Source organism: Ranitomeya imitator, chromosome 6 (genome assembly GCF_032444005.1).
Source record: "Ranitomeya imitator isolate aRanImi1 chromosome 6, aRanImi1.pri, whole genome shotgun sequence".
NCBI classification, from domain to species: Eukaryota; Metazoa; Chordata; class Amphibia; order Anura; family Dendrobatidae; genus Ranitomeya; species Ranitomeya imitator.
This window is the reverse complement of record NC_091287.1, coordinates 358,687,222-358,711,652: the sequence shown is the minus strand read 5'-3', so window position 1 is coordinate 358,711,652 and position 24,431 is coordinate 358,687,222. Positions and strand designations below refer to the sequence as shown.

General features: G+C 44.3%; 1 protein-coding gene across 1 annotated transcript in view; it reads right to left on the bottom strand.

The window, feature by feature from the left end:
• Positions 1–365: 365 nt before the first annotated feature.
• DIPK1C (divergent protein kinase domain 1C) overlaps positions 366–24,431 on the bottom strand; it is a 160,816-nt gene continuing 136,750 nt past the window's right edge. Inside the window, exon 4 of the mRNA XM_069730969.1 lies at positions 366–1,348. Within this exon, the coding sequence (XP_069587070.1) occupies positions 1,154–1,348 (195 nt within the window). The 3' untranslated portion in view covers positions 366–1,153. The remainder of the gene's footprint in view (positions 1,349–24,431) is intronic.

The window sequence follows — 24,431 nt, the reverse complement described above, 5'->3', positions numbered from 1 at the left end:
CATGTAACCCCCGACCTCCAATGAGAGGTCTTACCCTGGGCATGCTCAGAAGGGGAAAAGCAGGACTCACTCCCAGAGATGTCTACTCGCCGCTGATCAGTGCTAGCTGCAAAGGCAGAGCCTGGAAGAACAGTAGTAACCAGTCGCTCAGTATCAGCTTGAGCCAGACACTGGGACCGACGTCTCCGCTGAGCAGGCTCCACTGCGACTGGGGAAGAATGGGAGACCGCAGCGGAGATGGTTCAAGATTCCCCCTGTGCAGAGGGGGGAACTCGACACCTAACAGACTGCCAATTCTAGATGGGTCATGCTGATAGACTCCTAGCCAAAAATAATTAATTCTGTCATACATTCAAAGGGTTTTTCAACAAAGTAGTAGTTTAATGATGTGCATATTTATACATCCACATTATTTTACTTATTTTTTTTATTATTTTACTTTAATTTTCTTTTTACACTTGAAAATATTTGTTTGGTTTTCAACTGAATTGTACAATTGAATTTGTCTTGCATTTTGTTTTTGGTAGATCTGGAATAATTCAAAATAATACGTAGCATACAGTATCTGTTATATTAGCAGCCATCTTGAAGCAAATACTTTTACATCAATATTTTACAGTAATGAAAAAATTATAAAAACCTACCTTAAATCTGAAAAATAAATGTGTAATATAAGTGAAGTCTAGATATGTTGTAAAGGGATATAGAGTTTATTACTAATATCTATGGGAGTTATGAGGGTAGATGAGCCAGTGAATTCCTTAGACTTCAAGTTAGATACTTTGCATCTTCCTAAAAGCTGGGGATCCTACAAGACTTCTATCTTCATTGTAGCTCTTGAGTTACAAATGTATTGTTAAAGAGTCATAAAATATTAATACATATGCGCTCTCCATATAATCTAGCCCTACTTGACAAAAGTTAACCTAACTGGGTTTATGCTCCACGTCATTGACTAGTCTAAATCAGTTGACATGTCTAGAATGTTTCCATTTAAAATATTTTGCTGGTAGATTTTAATAAATCGGTAAAAACTACATAAGATTAACAGTTTTCCAATAATACTTATTTATTTTAATGTCTTGTGCCTTTAAATGTATAAAATAATGCCAACATCACATGGCCATTCTCTGGTCATATCACTTTTCAGAGTTCACACATTTCCTCTATGTAACTGTTTTTGACTCAATTGTAGCAATGAATACAAGTCCGAAAAGAGTGATTCCGTATTTGTAGATTCAGCACATTGCTGCACAGCCTTATGTAATTCAGCTTTAAAGGGAAAGGGATGCACAGACCCCATAATACTAAGACTAAACCAGCGTCGGAATATCTTGTCACAGATGACCTAGAAGAAGAAAAATATAATAGATTGTTATGAAATAAAAAAAATGTCAAGAACATAAAATCAATTATCTTTATAACCTCTCCTTCAGAACTTCAGAATCTCGAAACATCCCATTACAGACTTTGCACCATAATAACCTTTGTTTTTGTCTTTCCTTTCTTTGAGATGGATGAGATTTCGATAAACTAAATCTTTCACAAATGTAAGGTTTTAGATTTTAATCTAATAACAAGGTGTCATCGGGCAGTATAAAATTGATTTCCTCGTCTGCTGACATTGTCTTTCATCAAAACCAAATTTACGGTAATCTGCACATTTCTATTCTATATTTAAAGAGGGAGCTTTATCTATCCTAGAGTACAACCTTACGGCAAATAGTGACTGTGAAGGCAGTGGCCTAAAAACAAAGGATTCTTCTCAGTGGTGGCAACTAGGGTTGAGCGAAACGGGTCGAACATTTTCAAAAGTCGCCGACTTTTGGCTAAGTCGGGGTTTCATGAAACCCGATCCGACCCCTGTGCGGGGTCGGCCATGCGGTACGCGACTTTCGCGCCAAAGTCGCGTTTCAATGACGCGAAAAGCGCCATTTCTCAGCCAATGAAGGTAAACGCAGAGTGTGGGCAGCGTGATGACATAGGTCCTGGTCCCCACCATCTTAGAGAAGGGCATTGCAGTGATTGGCTTGCTGTCTGCGACGTCACAGGGGCTATAAAGAGGCGTTCCCGCCGACCGCCATCTTACTGCTGCTGATCTGAGCTTAGGGAGAGGTTGCTGCCGCTTTGTCAGAAGCAGGGATAGCGTTAGGCAGGGTCCATTAACCACAAAACCGCTTGTGCTGCAGCGATTTGCACTGTCCAACACCACCCTCGGTGTGCAGGGACAGTGGAAGTTTTTTTTTTTTTTTTTTCCCCTCAGCGCTGTAGCTCATTGGGCTGCCCTAGAAGGCTCCCTGATAGCTGCATTGCTGTGTGTACGCCGCTGTGCAAACCAACTGCTTTTTTCAAAGCACAAATCCTCTTGTTCCTTCCTTTCTGCACAGCTATCTTTTTTGTTTGTCCACACTTTTTATTTCATTTGTGCATCAGTCCACTCCTTATTGCTGCCTGCCATACCTGGCTGAGATTACTGCAGGCAGGGAGATAGTAGCTGCCTGCCATACCTGGCTGAGATTACTGCAGGCAGGGAGATAGTAATTGTAGGACATTCCCTGTGTTTTTTTTTTTTTTTTTTTTGGTGGGAGATTAAGATTGGCAATTTGGCATTTCTGCTAGAGTGCCATCCCTGTGTGTGCCATCTCTCTCACATAGTGGGCCATAGAAAGCCTTTTCATTTTTCTGTATTTTTTTTTGTGGGGTGTATAAATTCTCCCTGATAAAAATACAGTGGGAGATTAATATTGGCCTTTGGGCTTGTGTGCCAGTCCTGAGTGTGCCATCTCTCTCACAAATAGTGGGCCATAGAAAGCCTATTTTATTTTTTTTGGGGTTTTATAAATTCTCCCTGAAAAAAAGGGAGATTAATATTGGCCTCTGGGCTTGTGTGCCAGTCCTGAGCGTGCCATCTGTGCCAGCCCTGAGCGTGCCATCTCTCTCACAAATAGTGGGCCATAGAAAGCCTATTTAATTTTTTTTTTGGTTTTATAAATTCTCCCTGAAAAAAAGGGAGATTAATATTGGCCTCTGGGCTTGTGTGCCAGTTGTGAGCGTGCCATCTGTGCCAGTCCTGAGCGTGCCATCTCTCTCACAAATAGTGGGCCATAGAAAGCCTATTTAATTTTTTTTTTTTGTTTTATAAATTTTCCCTGAAAAAAGGGAGATTAATATTGGCCTCTGGGCTTGTGTGCCAGTTGTGAGCGTGCCATCTGTGCCAGTCCTGAGCGTGCCATCTCTCTCACAAATAGTGGGCCATAGAAAGCCTATTTAATTTTTTTTTTGGTTTTATAAATTTTCCCTGAAAAAAGGGAGATTAATATTGGCCTCTGGGCTTGTGTGCCAGTTGTGAGCGTGCCATCTGTGCCAGTCCTGAGCGTGCCATCTCTCTCACAAATAGTGGGCCATAGAAAGCCTATTTAAATATTTTTTTGGTTTTATAAATTCTCCCAGAAAAAAAGGGAGATTAATATTGGCCTCTGGGCTTCTGTGCCAGTCCTGAGCGTGCCATCTGTGCCAGTCCTGAGCGTCCCATCTCTCTCACAAATAGTGGGCCATAGAAAGCCTATTTTTTTTTTGGGGGGGGTTTTAGAAATTCTCCCTGGAAAAAAAAAGGGAGATTAATATTGCCCTTTGGGCTTGTGTGCCAGTACTAAGCGTTCCATCTCTCTCTCTCTCTCTTAGTCAGTGGGCCATAGAACGCCTATTTTTGGTTTTATTTGTTTTCTAAATTCTCCCTGAAAAAATCATTTTATTTTATTTGGTTTCTAAATTCTTCCTGACAAAATCATATTTTTTTTATTATTTTTTTTTCTAAAGTCTCCCTGAAAAAAAAAAAAAAAACAGTGGGAGATTAATATTGGCCTTTCTGCTTGTGTGCCAGTCTTGACTCCTGGGTGCGTCATCTCTCAGTCAGTGGGCCATAGAACGCCTATTTTCGGTTTTATTTGTTTTATAAATTCTCCCTGAAAAAATCATTTTATTTTATTTGGTTTCTAAATTCTTCCTGATAAAATCATATTTTTTTTATTATTTTTTTTTCTAAAGTCTCCCTGAAAAAAAAAAAAAAAAAAACAACCAAAAAAAACAGTGGGAGATTAATATTGGCCTTTCTGCTTGTGTGCCAGTCTTGACTCCTGGGTGTGCCATCTCTCTCTCTCTCTCTCTCTCCAATTGTGGTCCATAGAAAGCCTATATTTTTTTTCCTTGATTTGGGTTCCAAAATCTACCAGAGAAAATAACTCCATCAATCATTGGTAGAAAAATATTGGCCTCTGGGCTTGTGTGCCACTCCTGATTCCTGTGTGCGTCATCTCTCAGTCAGTGGGCCATAGAACGCCTATTTTTGGTTTTATTTGTTTTATAAATTCTCCCTGAAAAAATCATTTTATTTTATTTGGTTTCTAAATTCTTCCTGATAAAATCATATTTTTTTTATTATTTTTTTTTCTAAAGTCTCCCTGAAAAAAAAAAAACAAAAAAAAAAAACAGTGGGAGATTAATATTGGCCTTTCTGCTTGTGTGCCAGTCTTGACTCCTGGGTGCGTCATCTCTCAGTCAGTGGGCCATAGAACGCCTATTTTTGGTTTTATTTGTTTTATAAATTCTCCCTGAAAAAATCATTTTATTTTATTTGGTTTCTAAATTCTTCCTGATAAAATCATATTTTTTTTATTATTTTTTTTTCTAAAGTCTCCCTGAAAAAAAAAAAAAAAAAAAAAAAAAACAGTGGGAGATTAATATTGGCCTTTCTGCTTGTGTGCCAGTCTTGACTCCTGGGTGTGCCATCTCTCTCTCTCTCTCTCTCTCCAATTGTGGTCCATAGAAAGCCTATATTTTTTTTCCTTGATTTGGGTTCCAAAATCTACCAGAGAAAATAACTCCATCAATCATTGGTAGAAAAATATTGGCCTCTGGGCTTGTGTGCCACTCCTGATTCCTGTGTGCGTCATCTCTCAGTCAGTGGGCCATAGAACGCCTATTTTTGGTTTTATTTGTTTTATAAATTCTCCCTGAAAAAATCATTTTATTTTATTTGGTTTCTAAATTCTTCCTGATAAAATCATATTTTTTTTATTATTTTTTTTTCTAAAGTCTCCCTGAAAAAAAAAAAAAAAAAAAAAAAAACAGTGGGAGATTAATATTGGCCTTTCTGCTTGTGTGCCAGTCTTGACTCCTGGGTGCGTCATCTCTCAGTCAGTGGGCCATAGAACGCCTATTTTTGGTTTTATTTGTTTTATAAATTCTCCCTGAAAAAATCATTTTATTTTATTTGGTTTCTAAATTCTTCCTGATAAAATCATATTTTTTTTATTATTTTTTTTTCTAAAGTCTCCCTGAAAAAAAAAAAAAAAAAAAAAAAAAACAGTGGGAGATTAATATTGGCCTTTCTGCTTGTGTGCCAGTCTTGACTCCTGGGTGTGCCATCTCTCTCTCTCTCTCTCTCTCCAATTGTGGTCCATAGAAAGCCTATATTTTTTTTCCTTGATTTGGGTTCCAAAATCTACCAGAGAAAATAACTCCATCAATCATTGGTAGAAAAATATTGGCCTCTGGGCTTGTGTGCCACTCCTGATTCCTGTGTGCGTCATCTCTCACTCAGTGGCCCATAGAAAGCATATAGTTTGTTACATTTGTTTTCTAAATTCTCCCTGCAAAAATCAATGTTTTTTTTTGGGGGGGGTTTCTAAAGTGTTCCTGAAAAAAATAAAAATAAAAAAAAAATAATAGTGTGACATTAATATTAACATTTGTGCTTCAGTGACAGTCCTGCGTGTGGGGCATCTCTCTAATTTGCAGCCACCAAAAACAGAGTGTGTAACATTGGGCCTGATTTTCGCTGTGGTCTCACCAACCTGTAAAGGGGTAGCTAAATCATACTGAAGTTATAGCTCACCGTGTAAGTTGTGTGACTGCAACAAATAACGTTAGTTTGGTTACGTTTTTAAAACAATGAGGAAGTCTAGTGGAAGAGGTCGTGGCCGGGGGCGTTCATTGTCAGCTGGTAATGAGGGTAGTGGTAGTGGTGGAGCATCAGGTGGTCGTGGGGAAAAAAATATTGCACCTAAGTCTGGAGCTGTGGAGCCAGGTTCGTCGTCCGGCTACACAAGGCCTCGAACGCTCCCTTTTCTGGGATTAGGAAAACCGCTTTTAAAGCCGGAGCAGCAAGAGCAAGTTTTGGCTTATCTTGCTGACTCAGCCTCTAGCTCTTTTGCCTCCTCTCGTGAAACTGGTAAAAGTAAAAGCAGCGCGTCGTTAGTGGATGTTCACGGTCAGGGACAAGTCACTTCCTTGTCCTCTTCAGCAAAAACAACAACAGAGAAGAATGCAGCAGGCGACACAACGGGTTACTCCATGGAGCTCTTTACACATACCGTCCCTGGCTTAGAAAGTGAAGCAGTTAACAGTCCATGCCCATTACAAATTGAATCTGACATGGAGTGCACTGACGCACAGCCACAGCCAGACTACTATGCTGGTCCTTTGACTCAGACCACAACATTGCCCTCGCAGGGTGCTGATCAAGAATCAGACCCTGATGAGACTATGTTGCCCCATCACGAACGCTATACCACCGAACGACACGGTGACACAGACGAAGTTGCGCAGGAGGTACAAGAAGAGTTATTAGATGACCCAGTTCTTGACCCCGATTGGCAGCCATTGGGGGAACAGGGTGCAGGCGGCAGCAGTTCTGAAGCAGAGGAGGAGGAGGGGCCGCAGCAGGCATCAACATCGCCACAGGTTCCATCTGCCGGGCCCGTATCTTGCCCAAAACGCGTGGCAAAGCCAAAACCTGGTGGAGGACAGCGTGGCCATCCGGTTAAAGCTCAGTCTGCAATGCCTGAAAAGGTATCCGATGCTAGAAAGAGTGCAGTCTGGCATTTTTTTAAACAACATCCAATTGATCAGCGCAAAGTCATCTGTCAAAAATGTTCTACTTCCTTAAGCAGAGGTCAGAATCTGAAAAGTCTCAATACTAGTTGCATGCATAGACATTTAACCACCATGCATTTGAAAGCTTGGACTAACTACCAAACGTCCCTTAAGGTTGTTGCACCCTCGGCCAATGAAGCTAGTCATCAACGCAACATCCCTTCCGGCAGTGTAGGACCACCATTTAGCGCACCACCTGCTGTATCTGTGCAGGTATCTTTGCCAGGCCAAAGCAGTCAGGGTCAGGGAATCACCAGTTTCGTAGTAGGAAACACTGCATCTAGGGCACCGGCGGCAACAATACCATCTCCCACCGTCTCTCAGTCTGCCATGTCCACCGGCACCCCCGCTAGTTCCACGATCTCCATCTCTCCAGTCCAGCTCACCCTACATGAGACTATGGTTAGAAAAAGGAAGTACTTAGCCTCGCATCCGCGTACACAGGGTTTGAACGCCCACATAGCTAGACTAATCTCGTTAGAGATGATGCCCTACCGGTTAGTTGAAAGCGAAGCTTTCAAAGACCTGATGGACTACGCTGTACCACGCTACGAGCTACCCAGTTGACACTTTTTTTCCAGAAAAGCCATCCCAGCCCTCCACCAGCATGTTAAAGAGCGCATCGTCCATGCACTCAGGCAATCTGTGAGCACAAAGGTGCACCTGACAACAGATGCATGGACCAGTAGGCATGGCCAGGGACGTTACGTGTCCATCACGGCACACTGGGTAAATGTGGTGGATTCAGGGTCCACAGGGGACAGCAAGTTTGGGACAGTTCTGCCTAGCCCACGGTCTAGTAAACAGTTGTCTGTAGCCGTTCGCACCCCCTCCTCCTCCTCCTCGTCCTCCTGCAGAAGCAAGAGCTCGTCCACAGACCGCAGTCGCACAAACACTCCATCCGCACCTGCCACAGTTGCACACCAGGTCTCCCATTATGGGGCAGCTACTGGCATACGTCAGCAGGCTGTATTGGCTATGAAGTGTTTGGGCGACAATAGACACACCGCGGAAGTTCTGTCCGAGTTCTTGCAGTAAGAAACGCAGTCGTGGCTGGGCACTGTAGATCTTGAGGCAGGCAAGGTAGTGAGTGATAACGGAAGGAATTTCATGGCTGCCATCTCCCTTTCCCAACTGAAACACATTCCTTGCCTGGCTCACACCTTAAACCTGGTGGTGCAGTGCTTCCTGAAAAGTTATCCGGGGTTATCCGACCTGCTCCTCAAAGTGCGTGGACTTTGCGCACATATCCGCCGTTCGCCTGTACACTCCAGCCGTATGCAGACCTATCAGCGTTCTTTGAACCTTCCCCAGCATCGCCTAATCATAGACGTTGCAACAAGGTGGAACTCAACACTGCACATGCTTCAGAGACTGTGCGAACAGAGGCGGGCTGTTATGTTTTTGTGGGAGGATACACATACACGGGCAGGCAGTAGGATGGCAGACATGGAGTTGTCAGGTGTGCAGTGGTCGAAGATTCAAGACATGTGTCAAGTCCTTCAGTGTTTTGAGGAATGCACACGGCTGGTTAGTGCAGACAACGCCATAATAAGCATGAGCATCCCCCTAATGCGTCTGCTGATGCAAAGTTTGACGCACATAAAGGATCAGGCGTCTGCACCAGAGGAAGAGGAAAGCCTTGATGACAGTCAGCGATTGTCTGGTCAGGGCAGTGTACATGACGAGGTACCGGGCGAAGAGGAGGTGGAGGATGAGGAGGATGATGGGGATGAGTATATTTTTAATGAGGAAGCTTTCCCGGGGGCACGGGAAATTGGTGGCGTGGCAAGGCCGGGTTCTGGTTTTTTGAGGGACACAAGTGACGTAGATTTGCCTGCAACTGCCCCTCAACCAAGCACAACCGCAGATTTGACAACGGGAACTTTGGCCCACATGGCGGATTATGCCTTGCGTATCCTCAAAAGGGACACACGCATTACAAAAATGATGAACGATGACGATTACTGGTTGGCCTGCCTCCTTGATCCTCGCTATAAAGGCAAATTGCAAAATATTATGCCACATGAGAACTTGGAACTAATATTAGCAACAAAACAATCAACTCTTGTTGACCGTTTGCTTCTGGCATTCCCTGCACACAGCGCCCGTGATCGTTCTCACACGAGCTCCAGGGGCCAGCAGACCAGAGGTGTTAGAGGGGCAGAAATCAGAAGTGGCGTTGGCCAGAGGGGTTTTCTGACCAGGTTGTGGAGTGATTTTTCTATGACCGCAGACAGGACAGGTACTGCAGCATCAATTCAAAGTGACAGGAGACAACATTTGTCCAGTATGGTTACAAACTATTTTTCATCCCTTATCGACGTTCTCCCTCAACCGTCATTCCCATTTGATTACTGGGCATCCAAATTAGACACCTGGCCAGAATTGGCAGAATATGCATTGCAGGAGCTTGCTTGCCCGGCAGCTAGTGTCCTATCAGAAAGAGTATTCAGTGCTGCAGGTTCAATACTAACAGAAAAAAGGACTCGTCTGGCTACCCAAAATGTAGATGATCTAACCTTCATTAAAATGAACCACAACTGGATTTCAAAATCTTTTGCCCCACCCTGCCCGGCTGACACCTAGCTTTCCTATGAAAAGGTCTTGCCTGTGGACTATTCTGAATGACTTTTCCAATCTCGTAATTTTCTTCACCTGATTGTCCAGCATACGACATGTTTCCACCTCACGAAATGGCCAAACTCCCCACACGGGGCCGTGCTATCGCCACTTTGCGCTTGGACCCTTGAGAGTGCTGTTTGTCTGAAGAGGTGGGTGTGGCCGCTTTTGGTCGACGGCACTGCCACTGGGTCCCTCATAGTACAATAAAGTGTCTCTGGCGGTGGTGGTGCGCACCCAACGTCAGACACACCGTTGTAATATGAGGGGCCCTGTGCCTGTACCGCCGGCCACAAGCCAGTTCCCCCCCCAGCTCAAACAGTGCTCTACCACTAGCAAAATTATCTCTCACAGCTTCACCAATGTGTAGTCTAGGCGCTGACATCCTTCAATGCCTGGCACTGACAATACCATTGTTTTGACATTTTTGTTATGTTAGGCCTTCGAAGCCTGTCTGCGGTCCCTTCTTTCTACAACTACTACACTGACCAGGCCACTGCTGGCCGTGTTACCCTGGAACCAATTTAAAAGTGCCTATAGTCAGCCCAATTTTGTTATGTTAGGCCTTCGAAGACTGTCTGCCGTCACTCCTTCCACTAGACTTCCACTGACCATACACTGCTGCCCATGTACCCCTGGAACCAATTTAAAATTGCCTACAGCCAGCCCAATTTTTTTATTTTAGGCCTTCGATGCCTGTCTGCGGTCCATTCTTTCAACTACTACTACACTGACCAGGGCACTGCTGCCCAAGTACCCCTGGAACCAATTTAAAATTGCCTACAGCCATGTGTGATTATTTTAGGCCTTCGATGCCTGTCTGCGGTCACTCCTTCCACTAGGCCTCCACTGACCACACCACTGCTGCCCGTGTAACCCTGGAACCAATTTAAAATTGCCTACAGCCATGTGTTATTATTTTAGGCCTTCGATGCCTGTCTGCGGTCACTCCTTCCACTAGGCCTCCACTGACCACACCACTGCTGCCCGTGTACCCCTGGAACCAATTTAAAATTGCCTACAGCCAGCCCAATTTTTTTATTTTAGGCCTTCGATGCCTGTCTGCGGTCCATTCTTTCAACTACTACTACACTGACCAGGGCACTGCTGCCCAAGTACCCCTGGAACCAATTTAAAATTGACTACAGCCATGTGTTAATATTTTAGGCCTTCGATGCCTGTCTGTGGTCACTCCTTCCACTAGGCCTCCACTGACCACACCACTGCTGCCCGTGTACCCCTGGAACCAATTTAAAATTGCCTACAGCCATGTGTGATTATTTTAGGCCTTCGATGCCTGTCTGCGGTCACTCCTTCCACTAGGCCTCCACTGACCACACCACTGCTGCCCGTGTAACCCTGGAACCAATTTAAAATTGCCTACAGCCATGTGTTATTATTTTAGGCCTTCGATGCCTGTCTGCGGTCACTCCTTCCACTAGGCCTCCACTGACCACACCACTGCTGCCCGTGTACCCCTGGAACCAATTTAAAATTGCCTACAGCCAGCCCAATTTTTTTATTTTAGGCCTTCGATGCCTGTCTGCGGTCCATTCTTTCAACTACTACTACACTGACCAGGGCACTGCTGCCCAAGTACCCCTGGAACCAATTTAAAATTGACTACAGCCATGTGTTAATATTTTAGGCCTTCGATGCCTGTCTGTGGTCACTCCTTCCACTAGGCCTCCACTGACCACACCACTGCTGCCCGTGTACCCCTGGAACCAATTTAAAATTGCCTACAGCCATGTGTGATTATTTTAGGCCTTCGATGCCTGTCTGCGGTCACTCCTTCCACTAGGCCTCCACTGACCACACCACTGCTGCCCGTGTAACCCTGGAACCAATTTAAAATTGCCTACAGCCATGTGTTATTATTTTAGGCCTTCGATGCCTGTCTGCGGTCACTCCTTCCACTAGGCCTCCACTGACCACACCACTGCTGCCCGTGTACCCCTGGAACCAATTTAAAATTGCCTACAGCCAGCCCAATTTTTTTATTTTAGGCCTTCGATGCCTGTCTGCGGTCCATTCTTTCAACTACTATTACACTGACCAGGGCACTGCTGCCCGTGTACCCCTGGAACCAATTTAAAATTGCCTACAGCCATGTGTTATTATTTTAGGCCTTCGATGCCTGTCTGCGGTCACTCCTTCCACTAGGCCTCCACTGACCACACCACTGCTGCCCGTGTACCCCTGGAACCAATTTAAAATTGCCTACAGCCATGTGTTATTATTTTAGGCCTTCGATGCCTGTCTGCGGTCACTCCTTCCACTAGGCCTCCACTGACCACACCACTGCTGCCCGTGTACCCCTGGAACCAATTTAAAATTGCCTACAGCCATGTGTGATTATTTTAGGCCTTCGATGCCTGTCTGCGGTCACTCCTTCCACTAGGCCTCCACTGACCACACCACTGCTGCCCGTGTACCCCTGGAACCAATTTAAAATTGCCTACAGCCAGCCCAATTTTTTTATTTTAGGCCTTCGATGCCTGTCTGCGGTCCATTCTTTCAACTACTACTACACTGACCAGGGCACTGCTGCCCGTGTACCCCTGGAACCAATTTAAAATTGCCTACAGCCATGTGTTATTATTTTAGGCCTTCGATGCCTGTCTGTGGTCCCTCCTTCCACTAGGCCTCCACTGACCTGTCTACTGCGGCCCGTGTACCCCTTGAACCAACCTAATAAAATATTTAAAAAATTAATTTGATTATAAAAAATAAGATCGTGTTGAGATCTCAAATGCAGACATTTTAACAATCAAAACAAACACACAACAAATATCTGGAACTGTACTACAAAGGTCCAACAGCTACAATTTCTTTCTCCTGCAAGAAGTTAACTGAAAGTTTTTTGGAGTTGTTAACACAGATATGGCATCCACCGAGTGTTGTCCTGTCGCGTCTCCTTTAAATTATTTCCAATAAGATGTTAAACTATTAATTTAATAAAATCAATAATTAAAAAAATAATTGAGTAAGTCAAAAGCACATTGCAAATAAACATTAATTACAAATCAAGAAGCATGGCGCGTCCGAGGGTGAGTAGATACCGAATAAGAATATAATCACCCTCGGACGCGCAATGCTTATTTACAACAGCCTTCCTTCCTAAGAATCAGCCCTTCCGTGGTGTAGAGAGAGGTTGTGTTACACTCCAAGGTGTTCCCCAGGTTGCCTTTCCTGAGCTTCTATCTTCAGGCTCTCATTAAATTGTGGTTAAATGGAACAACTGCATTTGGCGTACTAGTTGGTTTGGGGCCTACTATCGGTGTCTGCCACTCCTTGCTGTTCTCCTGGTTTCCTGTCCTGAAATTCCATTTTCAGCCTCTCGTTAAGTAGTTGTTAATGTTAGACTGCATTTGGCCTACTAGTTGGGTTGGGGCCTACTATCGGTGTCTGCCACTCCTTGCTGTTCTCCTCCACTGAACAAAGCTGTGCCGCCTGTTTACTACGGTTGCCAATTTTGAACTGCATTTCGACTACTTACTGATTTGGCCCTACTCTCTGTGTCAGCCTCTCATTCCAGTTGTCCTCCACTGCAATGCCCCCTGGTTATTCCTGTGTTACCAATTTTGAACTGCATTTAGCCCACTTTCTTCTTTGGGCCTATATCTGTGTTTCCACTTCATCGTGCCCATTGCCCAGCCAGTGATAGATGAGTCTGCTGGTACATTGACCCATAACGCAACATTCCCCGTGCACGCTACACAACAACATTGTGACCCTGCTGAAAGTCAGGTTGCTCTTCCCGCATACCATACCACCTTACACGGGGACAAAGAGGAAGGTGCAGATGAAAGTGCAGGTTCCTTCATCAGGTGGGGGGAGGAATACTAGTTGGCGACGTCACTGGCACAGGGCCTCTCATAGTACGCAAAAGTGTTGCTGCCGGTGGGAGGCGCCCCCGCCGTGCAAACACACCGCTGTACTTTGAGGGGCCCTGTGCCAGTGCCAATGCCAACGAGTGGGCCCCCCCCTGCTTGCTCAGGATCACAGCACTTGCAAAGTTGAAATACTTACCTCTCCCTGCTCCACTGCCGTGACGTGGTCCAGATTTACTGGGCCCACTAATTACTTGAACCAGCCCTACCCCCCACAACTTTAGCCAAATGACCCCCAATTTCAAATGCCTTCCAATTATTTTAAGGTAAATTACGCTTGACAAGCTTCATTAAGAAGAATGGATGGTTTTGACATTAAAATGGGCACTCTAGGTGTTTTCCTGGCCCCCACTCACTGCCGACTATGCTGCCCCATTGACTTGCATTGGGTTTCGTGTTTCGGTCGATCCCGACTTTACGTCATAATCGGCCGATTTCACTCGACCCGACTTTGGACATAGTCGGGTTTCGCAAAACCCGGCTCGACTCTAAAAAGGTCAAGGTCGCTCAACTCTAGTGGCAACGCTGGATCGCAGAGCACTTATGTACATTTGAAAGCACTGTATTTTTTTATATTAAAGCTGATAACTTTAGTAAGTTTGGTCCTTGTATGGTCCTTAGCCTTTCACAGAGTGTGTGACCTTTTGATTGTCAGACTGTAGCATATTTTGAGGACTCATCACCCCATGTATTTGATGAGTGGTGGCAGCATGTTGTGTAGTCGGGTGTGGACTGTGACGGGGTGTGATTTATGCTCAATTTATAGCCTATAACAGCGGTTGAGTGCAAGACTGAGTGAGAGGATAAATTATATCGTGCTGGCGCACGCCACATCGCATACTGAGAGGTGTGTACGTGACACTAAGCTTTAGGAGTAGCACTGAGCATTACGCATTAATGAATATTTTCTGTCACTTCTCCAAGGAGAGCCACTTCTGAACCAATGTTGTTTTTAGTCCACAAAAGATTTATCAGGATGTACACCCTAATGATGATTATTACCTAAATGGTGCTCATTGTAAATTCCTCCAATTTTAAATAAACTCTAGTAATCTGCTCTCTGTAATCACAAAAAGAATAATGAATCTAACAGGTATCTTATGAATATCTACATAGGTCCCCAAATGATAATAAACCAACACCATCATTTGTATTAATTTATTACACTTGTAAGGGGTATGTTTGGTGGTGGTGTGCATTTTTAATAATATAGGATCATGGCTTTTGGTGGTAGTGTAGTTTTCACCTCAAGGATGCCAAAAGAAATGCAGGCATGCACAGGAAACTGTTCAATAACAGCTCTACTCATGAAAGGCAATAAATGTGGTGATTACAGAGCCTTACAAGAGGCAATGAGCTTGGTGGTTTCCATAATTTCACAAGTCACAAGGTAGACAATTGGTATTTACAACAGTGAATTGGCACTTGCAATTTTTTGCATAGCGTGCTGGCAATCTCCTCAGCAGCTCCTTATTTACTCGTGTACAGTCTGTGCAATCTCCTCAGCAGCTCCTTACTTACTCCTGCACAGTCTGTATCACTCTCTGCAGCACAACACACTCATTCTCTGCTCCGATTTAAGCCCCTTTTTACTTACCTCTCTTTGCAGTGATGCACTGCAGCAGCAAGTCAGGATATCTTGTGCATTCCTGTTTCCTACTTTCCCAGTTTCCACAGGTCAGGCCCTTACACTCATGCAGTAGTCTGCCATCTCTGACCTAACCTTCTTCACAGTCAGGTGTCTATACAGATTTCCTGATGTGTACGCTATCTCTTTGCCCCTGTACTTTGCTAAACTTTGCTTATTGGCTGATGCACCCTAAACCCACAGAAACAATCCTATCTGCTCCCTTTTTGGTAGTAATCCTCACCCTCTCTATGTATAACATAGGTATTGGTGTTGCACTGCTGTTTAGGCTGAACAGTTTTGCATGCTCATCTGTGGCCCTCTCTATAGCTGTGGGGTAGAGCAGCTTGTATAACAAGTGCTATCCACACTTGCTAGCTAACTGTAGTGCAGGTAACTCACCGCCGCTTCTTAGCGCTATTCATCCTACCTGTCTGCATGTGGTTAATCTTCAGGTTAATAGCGTTATAAACCTGCTCTGTGCTCGCACTTAGCCGTGCGCTGTGGGGAGAAAATGATGTGGTGTTCAGTCACCCCCGGCCATGACTGACTCTCGCTCTGCATTGGGGCCAGCTGTTAGTCAGGTCCGAGGTTGTGGTTAGAGCCATCACTCTGTATACTCAGAGCGGTGACTGAAAAAGTACTGGTGCCGCCCCTGCGACTGAAACCGGAATGTTGCCGGGTGAATAAAGTTAATTTTCTTGGTACAGGGTTCGGCTAAGTGCGGGTCCTGGGCAGGTTAATAACGCTATTAACTTGTAGATTAATCGCAGGTTAATAACGTCTTTTTCTGGTGACTGCATTGTTATCAGAGGGTGTGGATGCGCTTAGGCGACTAATCCAACAACGCATTCTCTCCCAGCTATGTCACAACAGCTCCCAAAGGCCACAGCACAACCCTTCCCTTCCTTCTAGATAGAAACACCTAGATCTTCTCACTCTTACCATCAGCATCCTTCCTAGGCAATACTCAACTGGACATGTCTCTCGTGTGATAATCATTCACTTGAATCACCCAAGCAATGTTTCACATTTTGTTGCACATCCATCTCAACTCAGTTGCACCACGCACATATAAATGTCAGTAATAACCATCAGACACCAGATAGATGTCACTGTGTGTAAATAACTGAAATGACGCAATACTAACAATAGCACATTGCAGATGGAACACGCATAATGTATCAAATGACATGGAATAGATAACCACCACAACATGGATGGTTAATAATTATCCATATGAAACAGTAAAGAATATCTCAGTTCTGGACAGCCAAAACATACCAGTGGAGTTCAGCTGGCATAAGTGCTTAAAATTTTTGCAAGAGGATGGCAAAGCAATTATGAACACTCTTACAAACACATTCAATTATAAGTGGTGGTATCATACCATATCAGTTTTGAAAAAATAATAAAAACACACTGAAAAACTGAATTGAGAATTTTAGTTTGAAAGTGCCAAGCTAAAATGATATTTTGCTAGTACTGGGAAACAATGCAGACCATAGTGCCAAGAATTTGTGTGTCATATGATCCCGACCTAGTGCCAAGTACCAGTGATATGGCTCTTAGCATGGTGTCAGCTGCCAGTGTTGTGGTTCTGACCCTGTTGCCAAAATTCTATAAAGCTATGACATCCCTGCTGTCATTGGTTGACCACAACATCTACAGCTGTCAACAGCTGAGAAGCCATGTACAGGTGGTCTGAAAGTAATATGCTTCCTAAGCTGACTGGTGCTTGCATTGTTAAAACATGAGTATATGACATGCCTTTATTAATGAGACATCACAGCAATTAGTCAGACACAGCCAGCAATAAATAACAAGCATTAGGTTAATAAAGTGATCTAGAAAAATTATGGTAATACAGGCAATCACTACATAATGGCAATGACTACATAAAACTCAAATTTCATTTTTTATTGATATTTAAAATGCTCATATTCTGTAATGAATGGAAGCGGAGGCACAGGTGGTGAAGTTCACATTCGTTTTTTTATTGATATTTTTGTGGAACCTCGGGACCATGGTCCAGGGGGCTCCGAAGGGGTCGTGACTACGTGAGCCCCAGACACCCTTGATAAGACCCCTCATACAGGGTCAAAATGGAATGCCTGGGGGACATGGGTGTTACCTCCAGTTGGACCCCGCACTCGTTGCAGCTGTCCCAGTGGGACAGACAGACAAGCAGGGTTAACAGATATCGTGGAGCTGATACAGGTGGTACTGGCGTTGTCCAGAGGTGCGGATAGCTGAATGGCAGGATGTGACAGAACTGGCATAGACAGAACTGTCGTCGTCCAGGATAGCCGGGTAACAGGTAGCTGATAGTCTGTGGAGACAAACAGTGTAAGCGGAGCACTGGCAGAACCCTTCAGAAGCTAAAGCACACACTAGCCGAAACAGGAAGCTAGCAACAAAGGATACTTGTTGCTCCGGCACCGTCCCTATGACAGAGGGTCTAGAAATAGTAATTACTAACACGCCATTGGTCCGAAGTACTTTTTGAAAAATGTGTGCTGTGTCTTTAAGAGACAGGGAGCGCGCGTGACTTAAGCACTCTACCCGAGGACCTGCTGGACGCGCTACAGGAAGCAGGGGGAAGAGAGGAAAAAGGGGCTGCACCAGGACAGCGCGGGGCCCACAAGGGTACGAGACCTGAACCGGGTGTAACATATTCCAACACAAATTATCAAAAATACTATCAAGAAATTATTCTCCAGGTCAAACTCATCACTGTCCTGTCAAAAGCAGGATGGCCACCCCGAATAGAGCCTTCCCTCTGCAGAATATGTTATACTTTATGTAAATAAACAGCTAAGTTGCAGATAAGTCACATGTTGTAGACAACTTGCATTGATGTCTTTGGCAAATGTCTTGTGTTAGTGGCAGGCAAAACTAGGCATTTGCCTAGGACCCCCCACTCCCCAAGGGGCCTCCAGCCAGTGGTGTGCCGCTAATAGCAGCAAAGCATGCGGCCACTATGGGCCCATGAATCAGTAACGACTCCGCCCCCCATCGCATCACGCATTCAACTGTACTTGCATCATAGATGCTGATACGGTTAAAATCAAGGTGACGCTCCCTCTAACATCATTCTCAGGAATCAGCACCACCTCTAGGCCAAAGCGACGAGACCCAGGTGAGAAAAACCATGAAAGGGGCATTGCAAAAGATGTCTCCGGGGGATGATGTCGAGGTGGTCCTGGCCATGTTTGAGAGGGTGGCGGAACATGAGAGACTACCACCGAAGCATTGAGTGGAGGTTCTAGCGCCGTACCTGACCGGAGAGCCACAGTAGGCATACTTTGATTTGGCCCCACAAGACGCCAAGAGTATGACAAACTTAAAGCTGAGATCATCGCTCGGCTTGGTATAACCCTGGCAGTCAGGGGACAACGGGCCCATCTCTGTGACTTTTACAGTGATAAACCTCCCTGGTCACAAATGTTTGACTTTCTGCACCTGGTCCAGAAATGGTTGCAATCAGAGACTTGAACCCAGCCCAGATGGTCAAGAGAGTGGTCATGGATCGGTTTATGAACTCTCTGCAGAAGCCGATTCAGTCCTGGGTTGCCCAGGGAGATCCCCAAAATGCAGATGACCTGGTAGGCCTAGTGGAGAGGTACCGGGAGGTCGAAGGTTCCGTGGGTAGTCTGTGACTTTTGATCACTGTGATTGACGTTATCACAGTGATCAAAAACCCAATATTTGTCATCCCCAGTGAGATTAAATTTTTTCCTTTTTTTATTTTATCATTTTTCTTTCTTTGCCTTTAGCTAGGGTTAGGATAAGGGTTAGGCTTTAGGCTAATGCTTTATGGTTAGGGTTAGGGTTAGGTTTAAGGTAAAAAAAAAAAGATTTAAAAAAAATTACTACTTATGTTAGGCTTACTAGTGATAGATTAGATTACTTATTATTTTTTGTTAGTCACTCATATAAAATAAAATTATGGTCTACAGAATGTTTACCAGGGAGTAGGCATACTCTCTGCTTTGCTCCAGTAGTGAAACTGAATCTGCTTCCGAAGTAGAACAGTTTTTAGACAGTGACGACTCCTCTTCCTCCATGGGATTCCACAGCCTGATTGTAGTGGAGTCTGTTGTGATTGCTGAATAGTCAGAGGCAGTACCAAGTCCTGCAGTCCCCCTTCCATTGTGGTATCCCCACCATGCATGTTCCATTCAAACTCCCTCTTTTTCAGCAACCCGTGGAATAAAAGTAGATGTCACCAATTTTACCCCACTTGAATTTTTCCACTTTATGTTTCCACAAAAGTCCTATAATTACTTGCCCATCAAACCAATTTATATGCACCACAATATATTTCCCTAAAATCCACATCCTTTCACTCCCGTTCACCGCTCCCCTGTATTTGTAGCTGTCATGACCCAAGCCCACTATGAAACCCTAAAGAAATTCCTTCACTTTAGTGACAATTCCAAAGTCCCACAAGAAATGACCCCAACTATGATTGCCTTAACAAATTGAGACCCCTAATTTCCCTCATACAAGATTCATTTTTTAAATTCATATATCTGTAGGAATGGTGGAGATGATGTTCTGCTCCATGACACTCTAAGGGATTAAATATATTTTATATTCATGCATGTTATCAAGGGTTATAACCGCTGAGGCTGCAAGCTAGCCTAGGCAGGGTTTACTGTAATGGCCTGTGGGAATTTCAATATAGATGTCTGGGGCCTTGGATGCACTCATCCTGTAAAGTTACAGGGAAAGATGAACTCACTCTATGGGGTGGCAGGTGTTGTGTGGCGCCCCAAGGTCCTGGTCATCACAGTAGCATTGGTTTCCTCACAGGGAGAGTGATGTCATGCTTGGAAGTGATGGAGGATTCCTTTTAACAGGTAACCACAAAGCACACAACACTGTTCTAACTCCAGGCCAAAAAAGGGAGCTCTACACCTGACTTAAGGGGAGCTGCTCTCTCTGGTCGGGAGGAGTTAGTTGCTAGTTAGTTGCTTGGCAATTAGGAAGATTTAGACAGTTGGTGACGGACAGCAGACTGAAGCAGTCTGAGGCAGACGTACGGGTGAGGGGCCGTACAGCCTGAAGTGCTGTAGCTCCTAGATAGTGAGAGACAGAAGGAAGAACAGCTTGTAGCAAATGTGCCAGAGAGCGAAGCACAGGAGGGTGACAACAAGGGAGAATAGCTGCGAGAGGGCTACCTCCCTGACAGAGCGCAGATATCAGTAACCGGAAGACCGAGGTTGTGTCATACTCTAGGAAGCACAGCAGAAACCGGTAGGACAGCTAGACTATACGTAACCTGTCCGCCCTAATAACTGTCACCAGGTAAACACAAAAGATATATGTCTTGGTACCGTGTTAGCCAGTAGAAAGAAAAATATTTATAATTGAGAGTCCTCAGTGGTTGATACCTTTTAATGGCTAACTGAAAAGATGGTAACAAATTGCAGGCTTTCAAGACTACACAGGTCTCTTCATCAGGCAAAGACTAAAAGAAGTTCTGAAGAATCACATATTTATGCACAACATAGCACAGAAAAAAAAAACCATGGATAAGACAGGTGACATGAAGCAGAATTACCATGGGTGATAAACAAAAAAAACAAAAAACAGTTACTGGTCCAACATTTATGGACATAACTGTTTATCACTCACACAGTTTATGCACCCCACACAGAGCAGCACACCGGGGACAGAGACACATGTTGTCTGTATGGTGCCAGAGAAAGTGGGATCAGCAACTAGCCCACGACTACCTCGCTTGGGCACTTTACATACCACTGAGCAAAATATTGCAGTTGACGAGTCCCTCATGAGATTCAAGGGCCGTCTGTCTTTCTGCCAATTTATCCCCTCCAAGCAAGCCAAATACGGTGTACAGTTTTACACTGTACAAAATGTGCGAGAATACAACAGTGTATACATGCACCTTTCTAATGTATGAAGGTAGGGATCACCAGATAAACCCACCAAACTGCCCCTAGACAATTCGCATCCCGGGTAAAATTGTTTGGAAACTAATAGTGGAAGGTGATGCCTTCTTGTGATAAGTCTCTAACGTAAAGGGGTTGTCCCCTTTCAGATACTTTTGGTAGCTGGAGACGGAGAGTACAGCACATTTTGATTTGTTCCAGGGGACCAGAGTTATCTTAAAAGGGTACTAACTCGTTAACACTTCTTGCAAGGTTGCCTGAAGATAACAGCTGATTGCTGAGGATCTCACACTGTTTTCAGCCTATATTTGAAGGACGTTTTAATTACAAGCTGTGCGTTATTGTTCTGCTAGTGAAACCAATCGATGTCTATCCATTTCAATAGCTGCAGGTGAAGAGGTGTCTACTACAACATTTAGAAAACCAGCCTCACAATATTCTTCAATGAGTTTTTACTGCGACCCTTATGTACTCAAATTGTGTAGTACATCAATGGCCCCTATTTATTAATTGGGAGCATGCAGTTGAAATGCCCGCCAGGGCCGTGGGGTACTCGGTACCGGGTCCGGTACTTAAAGGGACGTGTCATGGCGACCTGGTCCGTGGCCCTGGGTGCCCATGTTAATGGGATCGTCTTTAAAGGGTTTTTCGTAGAAATAAGGAAAGTTCGTGACGCCACCTGTGGTATTCGGTCAGGGATGACGAACGCTGCTTAAAGGGGTGCTCTGGGGTGATGTTATGGCAGCCAGATGGTATAACTTCCCATAGGTGAAGTAGGTCCCCAGGGCTCCCAGTGAATAAATGGAAGATGGCGAGTAGTTCAGTAAAGAACGAAGGATGCAGTTGTGCAGACTTTTTACCTGGTTTACTGATGTTAGCAGGCAGCCACAGTCCAGGGCACCAGATCACAGGTACAGGCAGGGTCCAGCTTTACCAGGTGGAGTTAAAAGCCTTCCTCTTAGCACAGTGGTATTATAGTCCCTTGCTGCCTATCGCTTCTTAGCAAGGTCCTCTCAGTTATCCCTGTCCTTTATTGAAGTGGGACACAAACCCATATGACAGATGACTCTAGCCTTTTTACAGGGTCTCTATCATGACCCGGGCTCTGTGTCACTGTGTCTCTTGGTTATTAGGGCAGACAGGTTACGTGTAGTCTAGCTGTCCTACCAGTTTCTGATGTGCCTCCTAGAGTATGACACAACCTCGGTCTTCCGGTTACCGAAATCTGCGCTCTGTCAGGGAGGTAGCCCTCTCGCAGCTATTCTCCCTTGTTGTCACTCGCCTGTGTTTCGCTCTCTGGTACATTTGCTACAAGCTGTTCTTCCTTCTGTCTCTCACTATCTAGGAGCTACAGCACTTCAGGCTGTACGGCCTCTCACCCGTCCGTCTGCCTCAGACTGCCCCAGTCTGCTGTCCATCACCAACTGTTTAAATCTTCCTAACTGCCAAGCAACTGCCTAGCAACTAACTCCTCCTCCCGACCAGAGAGAGCAGTTCCCTGTAAGTCAGGTGTAGAGCTCTCTCTTTTGGCCTGGAGTTAGAACAGTGTTGTGTGCTTTGTGGTTACCTGATAAAAGGAATCCTCCATCGCTTCCAAGCATGACATCACTCTCCCCATGAGGAAAGCAGCCACTGTGACAACCAGGACTCTGGGGCGTCACAAAGTAACAAGATGCAGCAAATTCATTAAGAGATGCACGCCACTTAATGAATTTGGCACATGTTATCAATGGCATGTACTTCAGTGTGCCTTGTTGGAAATGTTACTCCAGTCAGAAGACAGAACAAGGCCATTAAATATGAGAAAGCCATTATAAATGTTGCTCATAGTTTATTATTTCTGGATTATGATGTTATTTCTGAAAAAAAAATTATTGCAGTTTGCAGAGGTGTAAATGTAATCTCCTATGCCCCAATGCAAATCTGTAACAATTCTAAATGCCTATCTATTTGATGCCATAATCTAATCTATTTTATAATATACTTTCAATAAAAAGTCTATGTCCTTTCAAAACTACACTAACTGCTTTATTTTTCATTTGTATTACTTCCTTTTGGACAACACTTCGTTTGAGAATCCCAGTATATCCTGTGCAGGTCTGCCACAAGGTATTTCAGCGCCCCATACTGGCAAAATTCTCTCGACCCCAGCTCAGCCTCCAACCAGCTCCGTCTTCACCCCTTGAAATTTCCACAGTCCCACTGACCACTCTTGGAAAAAACTCCACTTCTGCACCATGTCCTCACCAATCACATATTAACAGTTCCCATCGAACACCATATCACATACATTGCCAGCAGCTTTGCTTTCCCCAAAAGATTTTTAACCCACCACCATGACAAGGTAGACTCTTTTGGCTGGGTCCTACTCTAACCTATTAAACAATTCTTAAAATATCCAATACTCTATTTAGGTATATTTTTTATTTATAGAAAAAGTATTAAACTTAGCTGATGTAAAAAAGGTTCTGCTGCAAATAAAACAATGACCACACAGTTATCAATATAGAAATGGTACAGTATATAAATAAAAGTGTATTTGCGCATGACCTTTCACATAATGCCAGTCACACAGGTAACATGTGATTAACAATGTCACACAGGTCCTACATCAGCCGCAGGCAATAACTGAGTATCCCGGCTGGCTGCCGGAGGAGTCGCACGGAGCAGCTGTCACCAGTCGGGACAGCGCTCCTATTCTATTGGACATATACTGTCAAACTACAACTTTTATGAAGCACCTAATCATTGCTGAGGAAATCTTATCGCTGGGACATCACACTTGCCACAGGAATGGTCATTAATATTCTTATATTACATTTTATTGATTGCTATTAACAGGCAGATACTTCATGGTACGGCATTTCTGTTAAACCCCAACTAAATGCACCTCATATGTATATGGAAACCTATGCTGTTTGGAGACAGTTCTTGATATTTATTGGTATTTCACTGGGCTATGAGTCAAATACTCTGTCACTGGTGTGTAAGCTTTCAGTGGACTCTGCTCCTGGATAGGGGCATTTAACTCCAACAAAGAAAAGGTCTTCTAGCGCGAATATATTTTTTATTTGTGTATCGTAAAGGGAATGTGTCACATACATTATTTTAAATGACCAATAATACCATATACAAGAAACAAATACTGCCACACCAAAGCCGGACCACATATTACCACTCCATGGTGACCGAATACTACCACATACAAGGAACAAATACCGTAACACAATGACCAGACCACATATTACCACCACATAGTGACTGAATACCACATACAGGGACAAAGCCCATCACACTATGGCTGGACCACATATTTCCATTACATAAAGAACAAATAATACTACATACAAGGAACAAATATCGCCACTCCATGACTAGATCACATATAGAGACTGAATAATACCATATACAGGGGATATGTACAGTCAC